At 39.0% G+C, this 13,739-nt stretch overlaps 1 protein-coding gene across 1 annotated transcript in view; it reads right to left on the reverse strand.

Annotated features, from left to right (window-relative positions):
• The window catches only part of Mipol1 (mirror-image polydactyly 1), a 240,412-nt gene that overhangs the window by 93,465 nt on the left and 133,208 nt on the right, over positions 1–13,739 (reverse strand). Inside the window, exon 8 of the mRNA XM_028782398.1 lies at positions 1,419–1,526. Coding sequence (XP_028638231.1) covers positions 1,419–1,526 — 108 coding nt within the window. The remainder of the gene's footprint in view (positions 1–1,418; positions 1,527–13,739) is intronic.

Here is a 13,739-nt window from a genome sequence, read left to right on the forward strand (position 1 = left end):
TGACTGTGTAGGTGTATACCTGTGTAGGTATATGACTGTGTAGGTGTATACCTGTGTAGGTATGTGACTGTGTAGGTGTATACCTGTGTAGGTATATGACTCCGTGTGTGTGTGTGTGTGTGCCTATATGAGTGTTTTCATGTGCAGATGTATGTTCTTGTGTGGATGTTTGCCTTTGTTGTTATATAACTCTGTGTGTGTGTGTGTGTGTGTGTGTGTGTGTGTGTGTGTGTGTTGGCCTGTGTAGATGCCTGGTCTTGTATGGTGTTCATGTGGAGGTCAATCAGGTGTCCTTTTAGTTACTCTCTATCTCCTTCCTGGAGACAGGCTGTCTCTGAACCTGTGGCTCATGGACTTGACTACCGTGGCTAACCAGAAAGCACCAAGCGCCCATTGGTCTCTGTTCTCCGTGTCAGGGTCACAGATGCACATTCTATTGCCAAGTGTTTCATGTGGGCGCTAGGTATCTAACTCAAGTCCCTATACTTGTATAGCAACGTATTACCAACTGAGCCACCACCACAGCCTCTACTCAGTTTTTAGAGGATGTTTTCTCAGTTTTGGTTTAGTGTATGATACTTTTAATACCATGATATTTATTTAAATTTAAGATAAAAATGAATTTAAGGGAAGTAACTATAATACAATCCTAGCAAATCTCTTACTGCACAACAACAAGATGACATTTTTTGTTCGGCACAGCCTAAGCTCGTTAATGAGTATACAAGCCCCTTGCAAGCAGCAATGAGTGTTTCCAAGACACTCTACTAAAAACTGAAGGAACTTGAAGGAATAATGGAAAGTCCTGAGCAGAGCACCCAACAGTAAGAGTCACAGAATGTGTTTTTCTCATGACGACTGGCTCGGTATTACAATGAGATAGAATGTGTCATCAATTGGACCTGTCACTTGTTTCTAGTTGAATACAATGCATTTCTTTTCTTTTGTTTTAGCATTTTCCATATTCCTTCAGTTTCTAAGCACATGCACACGTCCTTGAAGCAGTGTCAGTTCTCTGGGTGACAGATACAACAACACGTTATAAATTATGATAATAAATTATATTACATGTTGCTACAAAGAAAAGGCTGATGATTTATTATTTCTTTTGGGATGGTCACTCTTTTTATTAAGTATAAAAGCTAATAACATAAAAACAGAAAGAAAATGAGTATGTACCAGAGGTTATTAATATACAACCACTCAAAATACAGAAATATGTTTTTTTCATGTACACATACATGAAATAAAGTAATACCATACCAGAAGGGTGCTGTATCTGTGTTTAAAGAGGAGGTTGTTGGCAAACAGCACAGCTCACGTTTGCTGAAATGTACACAACCGATATATGCAGCACAGAAGGCTGGCACCGAGGGCTTACAACCTTAATTTGCCTGCAAGAAGGAGCAGCCATTTACCTTCAGAGCACGTTCCTGATTGTTTTCAGCAGTCGGGTGTCTCGCGGTGTTTGCTGAAGTCTGGTTCTGCTCTTTCAGACGACGAAGCTCCTGGTGCAGCCGTTTGCACTGCCACAAGGGAAGAATCCCATTAAGTAAAGGAGTTAGCTTTTTTTTTTTTTAAACCAAGCCATATGAATTAATGTAAATAACACCACTGTATTCTCTCAAAGACAAGGGGTTTGTTTTTAGCAATGACAATGGAGGGAAAAATACAGTTGCATACAAACAAAATAACACTATTAACTTTGTTAACTTTGTTAGTTACAATTTTCAATTAGTCTTATTATAGATATTATACTGAAAACATTTAGTTTTGTAAAATTAAGGTCACACTATATTCGAATTATTCTACCCACTGGCCAAATATTTTTAGTTACACGCCAACTGCTGAGTTAAAAGCATGCATCTAAATTCACATTGAATTTTTAATAAACCATAATAATGTAGTCTATGGCCAACTTTTATTAATCTTTTAAAAATAAAAATGTGTTAAGGGGCAATCCAGATTTTTTATTTATTTAAAACATTTTACATAGTAACTATAGACACTATAATATAATATGGTACAAATGACATGATGTTAGATGGGAAATTTGCTAAAGCAATAAAACATCAAATCCATGGATCGGTAAAGAAATGAAAAGTTATTCTTTATTTTGTCTATTTTTAAAAAATGGTATATTTGAGTAATAACCAATACATGTATGTATTGATTAATAATGTGGACAACACCCTTTGTAGACAACTTGATAAATGGCTACTTGCCATAATGAATAAAAATGATTAGTTTCCATGGCATAATCAAAATGCAGCTATAATCCATACTGATACTTCATACTAGGACCTCAATTATATCATCTGTATCAGTACTTCCTTGTACTAATATACAAATTTTTTGAAAAGAGTCTTACCAGACTCTTGGTGTTGATTTAGGTTACATAATGTTTATATAAAAACATAAAATTGACTGTACACAGCCCATGCATACAAAATACTGTTAGGACATTTACAAATTAAATAAACTAGCCACAAAAAAGAATCAAGATATTTGAGGTGTAACCTAGCTGATTGCTTTGTTTCAGATAAATTCTGGGTGGTTGAGGAGATGGCGTGGGAGACAAAATTATATGCTGTATAATTGAGGCCCTGAGTTTGCATCACCAGCAACAGTCACATGTCTGTAATCGCAGTTCTCCTCTGGCACAGTGGATGTGGAAACAGGAGAATGCCTCGACGCCTGTGGTCAGGCTAGCTCGTCTCAAATCAAGTGGGAAAGGAGGACTGACACCTGATGTCCTCAAAATTCCACAGGCATGCCATGGCATGGTTATGCCTCTACTCACTCAAATGAAAATGTAAATATATACATATGTATAAATTACAAATACACAAAGGCAAGAATATCTGAAATCTGATGTGGTGCCCACTGGTAAAGTGACAGTTGTCCTGAATTGTCATGTTCATTCTACCACGTGTTATATGACAAACTAATCTGCCTATCGCGTTTTTAAAATTATGTGAAAACTTTGTGACATATCTCCTTTAACTTTTATTTGGAGAGAATAAATGATTATCATTACAGTTTATCTGTTTTTATTTTTTAGCTCATAAAACCAAACATTTTGTCTCATAGTAAAGACAAAAATTATGACTCATGAGAATAAATAACATAAGTATCAAGTCAGCTTTTATTCTATTATGATCATCTGTTTCAATTAATTTTATAATTACATGATTAAGTGTCAAAAATTAAAGACAAAATGACCCATGGAAGTTCAAAGGCAAAGTAAATAATTTCAGGTGTAGAATAAAATTTTTTTTCATGAGATAGAGTAATAAGGATATGGGCTTATTTCAGATATATTATGCTGTAACTAAAGGGAAAATATGAAAGAAAAAGAATGAAGGTAGAAGCATCAAGGGAATATTGACAAAATGATGAACATCAAAAGTTTTCTGACCCAAGGGAACTTTATCCATGATATCTAGACATAATAGCTGTTTAGAAACGACCTGAAGAAGTACTCCACACATAGCCATGATGACACTGAAGGGAAAAATCTCATGGTGCCCCAACCAAAGATAAAAACAGAAAGGTGACCAATGAGAGCAGGAGAAATAGTCTTCCCCGGGGAAGAGCTCCCCGCCTTACTGGCTATCCAATACCAAGTGCTCATCCCTGAAATCAAGACATACAAGCAACACCAAACAGACTGAGCAGGCTGTAATTATACACACACACACACACACGGACACACGGACACACGGACACACACACATACAGACACATACACAGACACATACACACCAATAACTGTTAAAAGAAGAAGCCATGTTTCTGAGACAAAACAAAGTGTAGGGTGTGTGAGAGGGGGGTGGAGTGAGAAGAGGAAAGGGAGAAAATATAATTATATTTTAATTTAAAATTTTAGAAGGAGTTGTCTGGCAAACTGTTCTTTTATTACAGTAAATCTGAAACAACTTCAAAATAAAAACTTTTGCCACACACTTGAGGCAAAAACAATAATAAAACATAATATGTACTGAACTTATTTTCTTTGCTAATGAGCTTTGGATTTAGTATTACTCTGAGATTCAGAAAGTGAGAGACAAACAATTGTTCTAAAATAAGAATAGAACTTTCTACTACATGTGTACTTATGATGTATATTTAACTGTATTGAAGATTCCTTTAGACCTACTTAATCCTGTATGATTTCTTTATGCAATTCTGTATTTTTCAAGTTGACTACACTTCCCACAATGAAATATTCACATATTTTTCCTTTTTCTTATTTTTTGTAAAGTCTTTAGTCTTAAAATTTATTTTGAAACTGGATTTAAATGTTTATCCACCAGCAGGTGTGATAACATACTGTTGTAATTTATGATTTTAAATATTTATAAAATAGATAAAGATCTTAACCTTTTAATCTATACTTCAATTTTCTTTGGCATTTTAAAATTTAATTTGTGGTATAAAATACGAAGAAAGAGAGAGATAATGACACAACAGAAACTTGCATCCATTGAGAAAAATGCGTATCAAATGTAAAGTATAATATTTCAGGTTATGAAAAACTGAGACCTATGTAACAAATTTATTTCTTCTTGTGCTCTGCTAATATTTTCTGTCTAAAAACACCTACTTTGAAGTGTTTTTTCATTAAGCTAATATATATTAATCAATACCTTTGCTAGGTGGCTAGAGGTGATGAGGATATAGAATTTGACAAAGTAAATACAAATATCTATACTCAGAAAAAAGAGAAAATGAAACAAAATATAGTACAATGAAGATAAAAATGTTACCGAGAAGATCAGAAGCATAGGCAGTGAGAGCTAAGGGAATTAGGAAATAATTTCTAATTTAAATAAAAAAGAAGTAATGGAGAAACAGACGTGTGGAAAAGGTCTAAGAACACAATGTAGTAACATCTTTGTGCTACATTATGTCTTTGTGAAGAGTGACCAAAGCAGAAGAAACAACTGTGCCAAGGCTCTGAGGTAGAAGCCTGGCTGATGTCCTAAGTACCAGAGTAAGTTGTGGGGCAGAATGACGCAAGGCAGGAGAACAGCAGCAAGTGAAATTAAAGCTGAGATCCCTAGAAAGTCAGAGTAGACATGGAGGGAGCCAGGACGCCAGATACATGTGTAGCAGAGGATGGCCTTAGCTGACATCAATGGGAGGGGAGGGAGGCCTGATGCCCAGTGTAGGGGGAAGCTAGAGGGGTGAGGCGGGAGTGGGTGAATGGGTGGAAGAGCACCTTCATAGTAGCAAAGGGGTGGGGAAAGAGGGGGGATGGGATGGGGGGTTGGTGGAAGGGTTACTGGGAAGGAGAATATCATTTGAAATATAAACAGATAAAATGATTGATAAAAAAAGAAAAACAGAAAGTGTATACTAAGGCAGAAAGCTGCTGCCGTGCTTAGACAAAAGAAGTCCCTCCATTCCCCTCACATTCACATAAGCTCAATCTTCCAGCTACAGGCAGAATAGAACCATCTAAGAGAGCCAGGCAGGGCTCTTTAGGCAGGAACTTTAGTTGGGAGGTTAAGGGCCGTCTAGAACTGCTGAAGTGACTCAGACTCCATCTAGGTGGCGCTGGACTGAGCAGGAAGTCAACTGAATATGCTTTGCGCGCATGGACAAACACCGTTGCCTCGTCCAGTACCTGCTCTTTATACTTTGTCTCTCTGTGCTGGGATATACACGTGATCAAAAGCAGCTGGTGGTGGACAGAGCTTACTTGGCTTTCATTTTCTGATCAAAGTCTACCGTGGAGAGAAGTCCGAGCAGGAACTGAAGCAGGGGCAGAGGCAGGAACACTGCAAGTGGGCTCCCTCCATGGCTGTCTCAGCTAGCTTCCTAACACAACCTAAGAACCGCTGCCCAGAGATGGCATCGCCCACAGTGAGCTGGGCCCTCCCATATCAGTCATTAATCATGAAAATCTTCCACAGACTTGCCCATGTGCATGTGCCAGTCTGATGGGGACAATTTCTCAGTTGAGTTTTCTTCTTCATAGGCTACTCTACAGACACTAATCTGCATAGCACATTTAGTCTCACTGTTCTTGAATTTACAAGAAATGCTTCTAACATATAGTTAATATAGTTTGGTAGATATGCTAGTCACATTAGGGAAATTATTTTTACTCTTAGTCTACATTTTTTGGTCCTGTGCCTCCTCTGTAAAATTCTGTTGAATTTCATTTTTAACCAACTATGTTAATCTTTGGATTATCTCAATTTTCTAATATAATACAATCTTTATTATGACATGGTCTCCATGATCATCACATATATTGTTTACATGCATTTGTGTAAATAGATATGTACATTTGAAAGTTAAAAGACTTTAATCTGGTCTATAATTTATTTCAGATGACGGGTAAATTCCTATATGACAGATGTACTTGGTTAGTGCGTCCTAGTAACATTTCCAAAGCTGAACTTGATTCACAGGAGGAGGAAGAGGAAGAGGAGGAAGAGGAGGAGGAGGAGGAGGAAGAGGAGAAGGAGGAAGAGGAAAAGAAAGAGAAGGAAGAGATAGAGGAGAAGAGGAAGAGGACAAGGAAGTTGTTGATTTCTATGAAACAGTTTATATAAAATAATTCTTCAAAAGGAATTAGCAGATATGCCCACCCCATCAAACCATTTGTATTCTCTCCTGAATTTGTTTCTTTATTTATTTTCAGAAGCACAGCTTTCAAAACTTCTGTTTATTGAAATAGTTCCTTCTCTGGAAATGTGATTATTTGGCCCCCATGCATTCAGTAGGAAAAAAGTGTGGTAAATGTTATGTCTCCGTCAATGTGTTGTATCCTGTAATTCTTATACTGTTGTTAATGTATAGTCACTCTGATATAATTCTAGTTCCTTTATATAGTGATTTATCTTTTTTCAATGGCTGTTCTAACCAACAATGTAACTTCTGGTCATAATTAACTCTGGTGTTTTGCAGTTCTGGAACATGTTTAGAGTTTAGAAGTAAGATACATTTTATCATCCTAGCCAGCTTCTGGACATGTGGTAGAATGTTCACCTAACACACATCAGGCTCTGAGTTTGATACCCAGCATATCTATCTATCTATCTATCTCTCTCTATCTCTCTCTCTCTCTCTCTCTCTCTCTCTCTCTCTCTCCCCCCCTCTCCCCCTCCCCCTCCCCCTCTCCCTCTCCCTCTCCCTCTCCCTCTCCCTCTCCCTCTCCCTCTCTGTTTCCCTCCTCCCTCTCTCTCCCTCTCTTTCTCTCTCTCTCTCTCTCTCTCTCTCTCTCTCTCTCTCTCTCTCTCTCACACACACACACACACACACACACACACACATCTTGAGACTTCCTGCTTCTGTAACCTGAAAACATAGCTACTATCTCTTGGCACACTGCCTTCCTCAAATTTGGAAAGTTTTTACCGGCCAGAATTTATAAAAACACGTACTTAGTGTGTGTGCATGTGTGTATGTGCACTTGTACATAAACTGAAGTTAGAGGACAATATATATAGGAGTTGACTTTATCAGACTGTCATGCCTTGGCAGCTTGGCAGACTCGAGCCTTTACCATCTGAGTCATCTCCATAGCCCTCTCTCATATTTTTTAAATCATATGTATTTGTATAAATTGCAAATACTCATTATTAACTAATGTTTGTTCCTTTCTTCAGCTATTCTCCCTTGTATTCACTTTCTTTAACATTTCAATGATGACAGTTTGTATTCATACATGCATTCTTATACTGGTTTTTAATTCTGCCTATCATTCCCCTCACATTGGTATTTCCTGTATGGTTTTACGTTTCCATGTTTTCCTATCACAACACACTATTAGGTCTTACGTTTGTGAGTGTGCACTTTTACTCCTTCACAGCATGTCACTGCCACACCAGCAACTCCATGCCAGCTGAGATCACTGTAGCCATGGCTGCTGCTGAAGCCCTGGTGTCTGTTTCAGGAGGCCCTGTTACAGTCACATCTGTTCCAGACAGCTTGCAGCAGCTTTTGCAGAATTTGACCATGATAAGTCTAAATGATGTTTTCATGACTTAATCCATCTTGCAGCTATTCTTACTCGGGCAAGGAGTGAGCACCTCCTGGGTGACTCAGTAATGATTTCTGATTGGGGCAAATGTGAGGCTTATGACTGGGACATATGTGAAACACGTCTGATGGAATAGGAACTATACAGACACTAGGCTGTGACTGGTGAGATCACAGCCTGTGTGCTGTCCCTGCTTGTGAAAGCTTCTTCCCAGTGGGATTTTCTACTGTGGTTTATATCACAAGCAGGGTAGAATAGAATGGCTGCATAAACTTCAGAGGATATACAAAAGCGTTTAGTCTGTTCAATGGCATCAGCAAAACGGTGGCTGAAAGCTATAAAGAATAACGGAAGGTTTAAGTTACTCAGGGTCAGTGAATGTGAGGAGAGAGGCAACAGACAGAGGCTAAGAGTTAGACTACAAGGGCCTGGAGCCATAAACCTCAAGGGTTGTAAAAGTAGCTGCTCGGTATCTGAAGACTTGGAGGCTTCAGTACCCCAAACCCAAGGGCTCTAACACTCTACTGGGCTCTGGGCTGCTGGCATTCAAACCCCAGAGCAACACGGTTCTAAATAAATCATACAGTCATGGACTTTAAATTTTAGAGTCAAGAACTAGAGCTCAAGCCTCTGGATTCTGAGTTTGCTTTGGCCAATACACTTACATGAGCTGTAAGCCTCCAGATTTAACAGCTTGGAGCTATAACCTGTAGTTCTCAGAATCGACATCTCTACGAGTGAGCTTGTATGTCTAGCTCATAACCATGAATTTCTATTTATTGTATTAGCTAGGGTTTCCATTACTGTAAAGAGACACTATAACAATGAAAATTCTTTTTTTAAAAAAGATTTATTTATTTATTTCATGTATGTGGGTATACATGTGGTGTGTCTGTCTTCAGACACACCAGAAGAGGGCATCAGATCAAATTACAGATGGTTGTGAGCCAGCATGTGGTTGCTGGGAATTGAACTCAGGACCTCTGGAAGAGCAGACAGTGTTCTTAACCGCTGAGCCATTTCACCAGCCCCCAGCGATGAAAATTCTTATAAAGGAAAACACTGAATTGAAGTCTGGCTTACAGAGCAGAGGTTTAGTCCATTGTCATCACGGTGGGAAGCACAGTAGCTTACAGGCAGACTTGCTGTTGAAGAGATAGCTGAGACTTCTACAACTAAATCCAAAGCAGCAGAAGAGAGAGTAACACTGGGACTGGCTTGAGCATCTAAAACCTCAAAGACCACCTAACAGGGACACATTTACTCAAACAAGGCCATACCTACTGCAACAAAGCCACATCTCTTAATAGTACCACTACCTATGAGCCAAGCATTCAAACACATAAGTCTAGGGAAACCATACCTAATGAAACCACCACGTTGAAAAGTATGAATTCTTAAATATTTTATCAAGTACTGCTATGATTACTTTACTTCAAGTCTTTACATTTTTGAAAGACTAGTTTAAATTTGCTTTTGGTTCCTAGCAAACAGTTTTGCAAAGTTGTTTCAGATTCAGTAACAGGAGCCATTTCTCTTTCTGTACAAATTGCTTTAGGCAGCAAATCACTGTAATTGCACTGTATTTAAACATCTTAGTACTTGGATAGTATACAACTATTCGTTTACAGAAAAAAGAAAATCACACTCTTCCAGTGAAAGTAGAAAGTAAACCTTGGTGTCACTGTTAATTCTGCATCTTGAAATACAGATCTTTACAACCACTTGAGACTGAATGAGCTTCTGTTCCTTAACATATTGGAAAAACTGGTTAAAAATCATGTTATATTTTAAAATGATAATCATGATAATCACAGTGTTTTTCCAACAATCTGTTTAAAAAGAATTGAAAGACAAGAAATAACTTAAAAAGAAACTAACAAAAAATCAGCAATTAGGTTTTGATAATAGTGATGGTTTATATATGCTTGGCCCAGGGAGTGGCACTCTTAGAAGGTGTGGCCTTGTTGGAGAAGATGTATCACTGTGGGATTTAAGATCCTCATCCTAGCTGTCTGGGAGTCAGTTCTCTGCTAGCAGCCTCCAGATGAAGATGTTGAACTCTCAGCTCCCCCTGCACCAGGCCTGCCTGGATGCTGCCATGCTTCTGCCTTGATAATAATGGACTACATAAACCTCTGAACCTGTAAACCAGCCCCAATTAAATGTTGTCCTTATAAGGGTTGCTTTGGTCTTGGTGTCTGTTCATAGTAGTAAACCTTAACTAAGACAGTAGTTTTATGAAGAAAGATTAAAAAGAAAAAAAATCATCATGTAAATCTCTGAAATTACAGTTGCTACCTGTGGTAACTTGAACAAGAATGACCCAATAGATTCACATATTTGAATGCCTAGTCACCAGAGGTGGTATTATTTGAGAAGGATTAGGAGGTGTGGCCTTGTTGGAGTTAAGTATGTCCTTGCAGGAAGAATTGTGTCACTGGGACAGTGTGGAGCTTTCAGGTTTCAAAAGTCCAATCTGCTTCTTTCTGTCTATGGATCAGGATATAGAACTCACAGTTACTTCTCTAGCACCATGCCTGCCTGCATGCCAACATTTTCCCTGCCAGGATGATAACAGTCTAACCCCTGAAATTGTAAACAAGCCTTCGATTAAATGCTTTCTTTTAAGTAATTTCAAACAGGAATCTAAATTTTAGGCTAGAACAAGGAAGTAGGCTTCAGACATGAAAATAATTTTGGGCTAGGACAGGGAAGTAGGCTCAGATATTTTGGTCATCCTGATAAGCCCTTAGAAACAGTGATCACGGGAGTGTTCACATAATTGGGTTTAGTGCCTTGCCTGTTCTTTGACTATTTGTGCTTATTGTCTTGGTTGTTCCTTGACTATTAGCATCTATTGTATTGCTAGACCCTCAACTTAAAACTTACTTTCATACATGCATGAAATTAAAATGGTATAAAAACAAAAAGGAGGAGGGGGATGGGATAAGTTGTTCTAGGGAGTGGAAATAGGGAAAGAGGATGACATCTGAAATGTAAATAAATAAAATATCCAATAAAAAAGTAATCTACGGGGCAGACACAGAGTTGGTCTGCTCCTGTCCTGTGGAGATCCTGACTCCTGAGTCATCCTAGAGGAGCCACTGCACTCAGAGCAGCCGGTAAGAACTCCATCTCACTCCCTAAGCCCCAGAGAGTCATCTGGGAGCCAAGGCCATTCAGGACACAGCAGCTACCCAAACCCCGCCCCTCCGGAATTCCACTTCCCTTCCTCCCCTGCCTGTTCCTGTGGGCTGGGGCAGACACAGAGTTGGTCTGCTCCTGTCCTGTGGAGATCCTGACTCCTGAGTCATCCTAGAGCAGCCAGTAAGAACTCCATCTCACTCCCTAAGCCCCAGAGATTCATCTGGGAGCCAGGGCCATTCAGGACACAGCAGCTACCCAAACCCCGCCCCACCGGAATTCCACTTCCCTTCCTCCCCAGCCTGGTCCTGTGGGCTGGGGCAGACACAGAGCTGGTCTGCTCCTGTCCTGTGGAGATCCTGACTCCTGAGTCATCCTAGAGAAGCCACTGCACTCAGAGTAGCCAAGGAGCCACTGCACTCAGAGCAGCCGAGGAGCTACTGCACTCAGAGCAGCTGACACTGAGTTGATCTACTCCTGTCCTGTGGAGATACTGACTCCTGAGTTATCCTAGAGGAGCCACTGCACTCAGAGCAGCAGACACCAAGATTAGGATCATAAGACTACAGAGACATCTGGACTCTGAGGAGCTCTGCAACAAGCAAGATAACTGGAAATACAGACTCCAGTCTTACACAGTTAGGGCAGGCAACACTAGAGCTAACCAGATGGCGAAAGGCAAGCGCAAGAACATAAGCAACGGAAACCAAAGTTTCTTGGCATCATCAGTACCCAGTTCTCCCAATATAGCAAGCCCTGAACACCTCATCACACCTGAAAAGCAGGATTCAGAATTAAAATCACTTCTCATGATGATGATAGAGGATTATAAGAAGGAATTAAGTAACTCCCTTAAAGACATACAGGAGAGTACAAGTAAACAGATAGAAGCCCTTAAAGAGGAATCACAGAAATCCCTTAAGGAAATGCAAGAAAACACAAAGAAGGAATTAAACAAAAACATTCAGGATCTGAAAATGGAAATAGAAACAATAAAGAAATCTCAAAGGGAGAGAACCATGGAAATAGAAAACTTAAGAAAGAGATCAGGAGTCATAGACGCAAGCATCACCAACCGAATACAAGAGATAGAAGAGAGAATCTCAAATGCAGAAGATACAGTAGAAAATATTGACACAGTTGTCAAAGAAAATGCAAAATGCAAAAAACTCCTAACTCAAAACATCCAGGAAATCCAGGACACAATGAGAAGACCAAACCTAAGGATAATAGGTATAGATGAGAATGAAGAGTCCCAACTTAAAGGCCCAGTAAATATCTTCAACAAAATTATTGAGGAGAACTTCCCTAACCTAAAGAACAAGATGCCCATAAACATACAAGAAGCCTACAGAACACCAAATAGACTAGACCAGAAAAGAAATACCTCCCGTCACATAATAATCAAAACATCAGATGCACAAAACAAAGAAAAAATACTAAAAGCAGTAAGGGAAAAAGGTCAAGTAACATATAAAGGCAGACCTATAAGAATTACACCAGACTTTTCACCAGAGACTATAAAAGCCAGAAGAGCCTGGACGGACATCATACAGACCCTAAGAGAACACAATTGCCAGCCCAGATTACTATACCCAGCAAAACTCTCAATCACTATAGATGGTGAAACCAAGATATTCCATGACAAAACCAAATTTGCAAAATATCTTCCCACAAACCCAGCACTTCAAAGGATAATTGATGGAAAACACCAACACAAGGAGGGAAACTACAACCTAGAAAAAGCAAGGAAGTAATCTTCCAACAACCCCAAAAGGAGATAACTATACAAACATAATTCTACCCCTAATAACAAAAATAACAGGAAGCCACAATCATTTTTCCTTAATATCTCTTAATATCAATGGTCTTAATTCCCCAATAAAAAGACGCAGACTATCAGACTGGATACACAAACAAGACCCAGAATTTTGCTGCATACAAGAAACGCACCTCAGTGACAAAGACAGACACTACCTCAGAATAAAAGGGTGGAAAACAATTTTCCAAGCCAATGGTCCCAAGAAACAAGCTGGAGTAGCCATTCTAATATCAAATAAAATCGACTTTCATCCAAAATTAATCAAAAAGGATAAGGAAGGACACTTCATACTCATCAAAGGAAAAATCTACCAAGGTGAACTCTCAATTCTGAACATCTATGCTCCAAATGCAAGGGCACCTACATACATAAAAGAAACTTTACTAAAGCTCAAAACACACATTACACCTCACACAATAATAGTGGGGGATTTCAACACCCCACTCTCAGCAATGGACAGATCATGGAAACAGAAACTAAACCGAGACACTTTGACATTAACAGAAGTTATGAACCAAATGGACTTAACAGACATCTATAGAACATTTCATCCTAAAACAAAAGAATATACCTTTTTCTCAGCACCTCATGGTACCTTCTCCAAAATAGACCATATAATTGGTCACAAAACAAGCCTCTACAGATACAAAAAGATTGAAATAATCCCTTGCATCTTATCAGATCACCACGGAATAAGACTGGTCTTTAATAATGACAAAACCAATGGAAAACCCACGTGCACATGGAAACTGAACAACTCTCTACTCA

Source organism: Grammomys surdaster, unplaced genomic scaffold (genome assembly GCF_004785775.1).
Source record: "Grammomys surdaster isolate TR1022 unplaced genomic scaffold, NIH_TR_1.0 98, whole genome shotgun sequence".
Lineage (NCBI taxonomy): Eukaryota > Metazoa > Chordata > Mammalia > Rodentia > Muridae > Grammomys > Grammomys surdaster.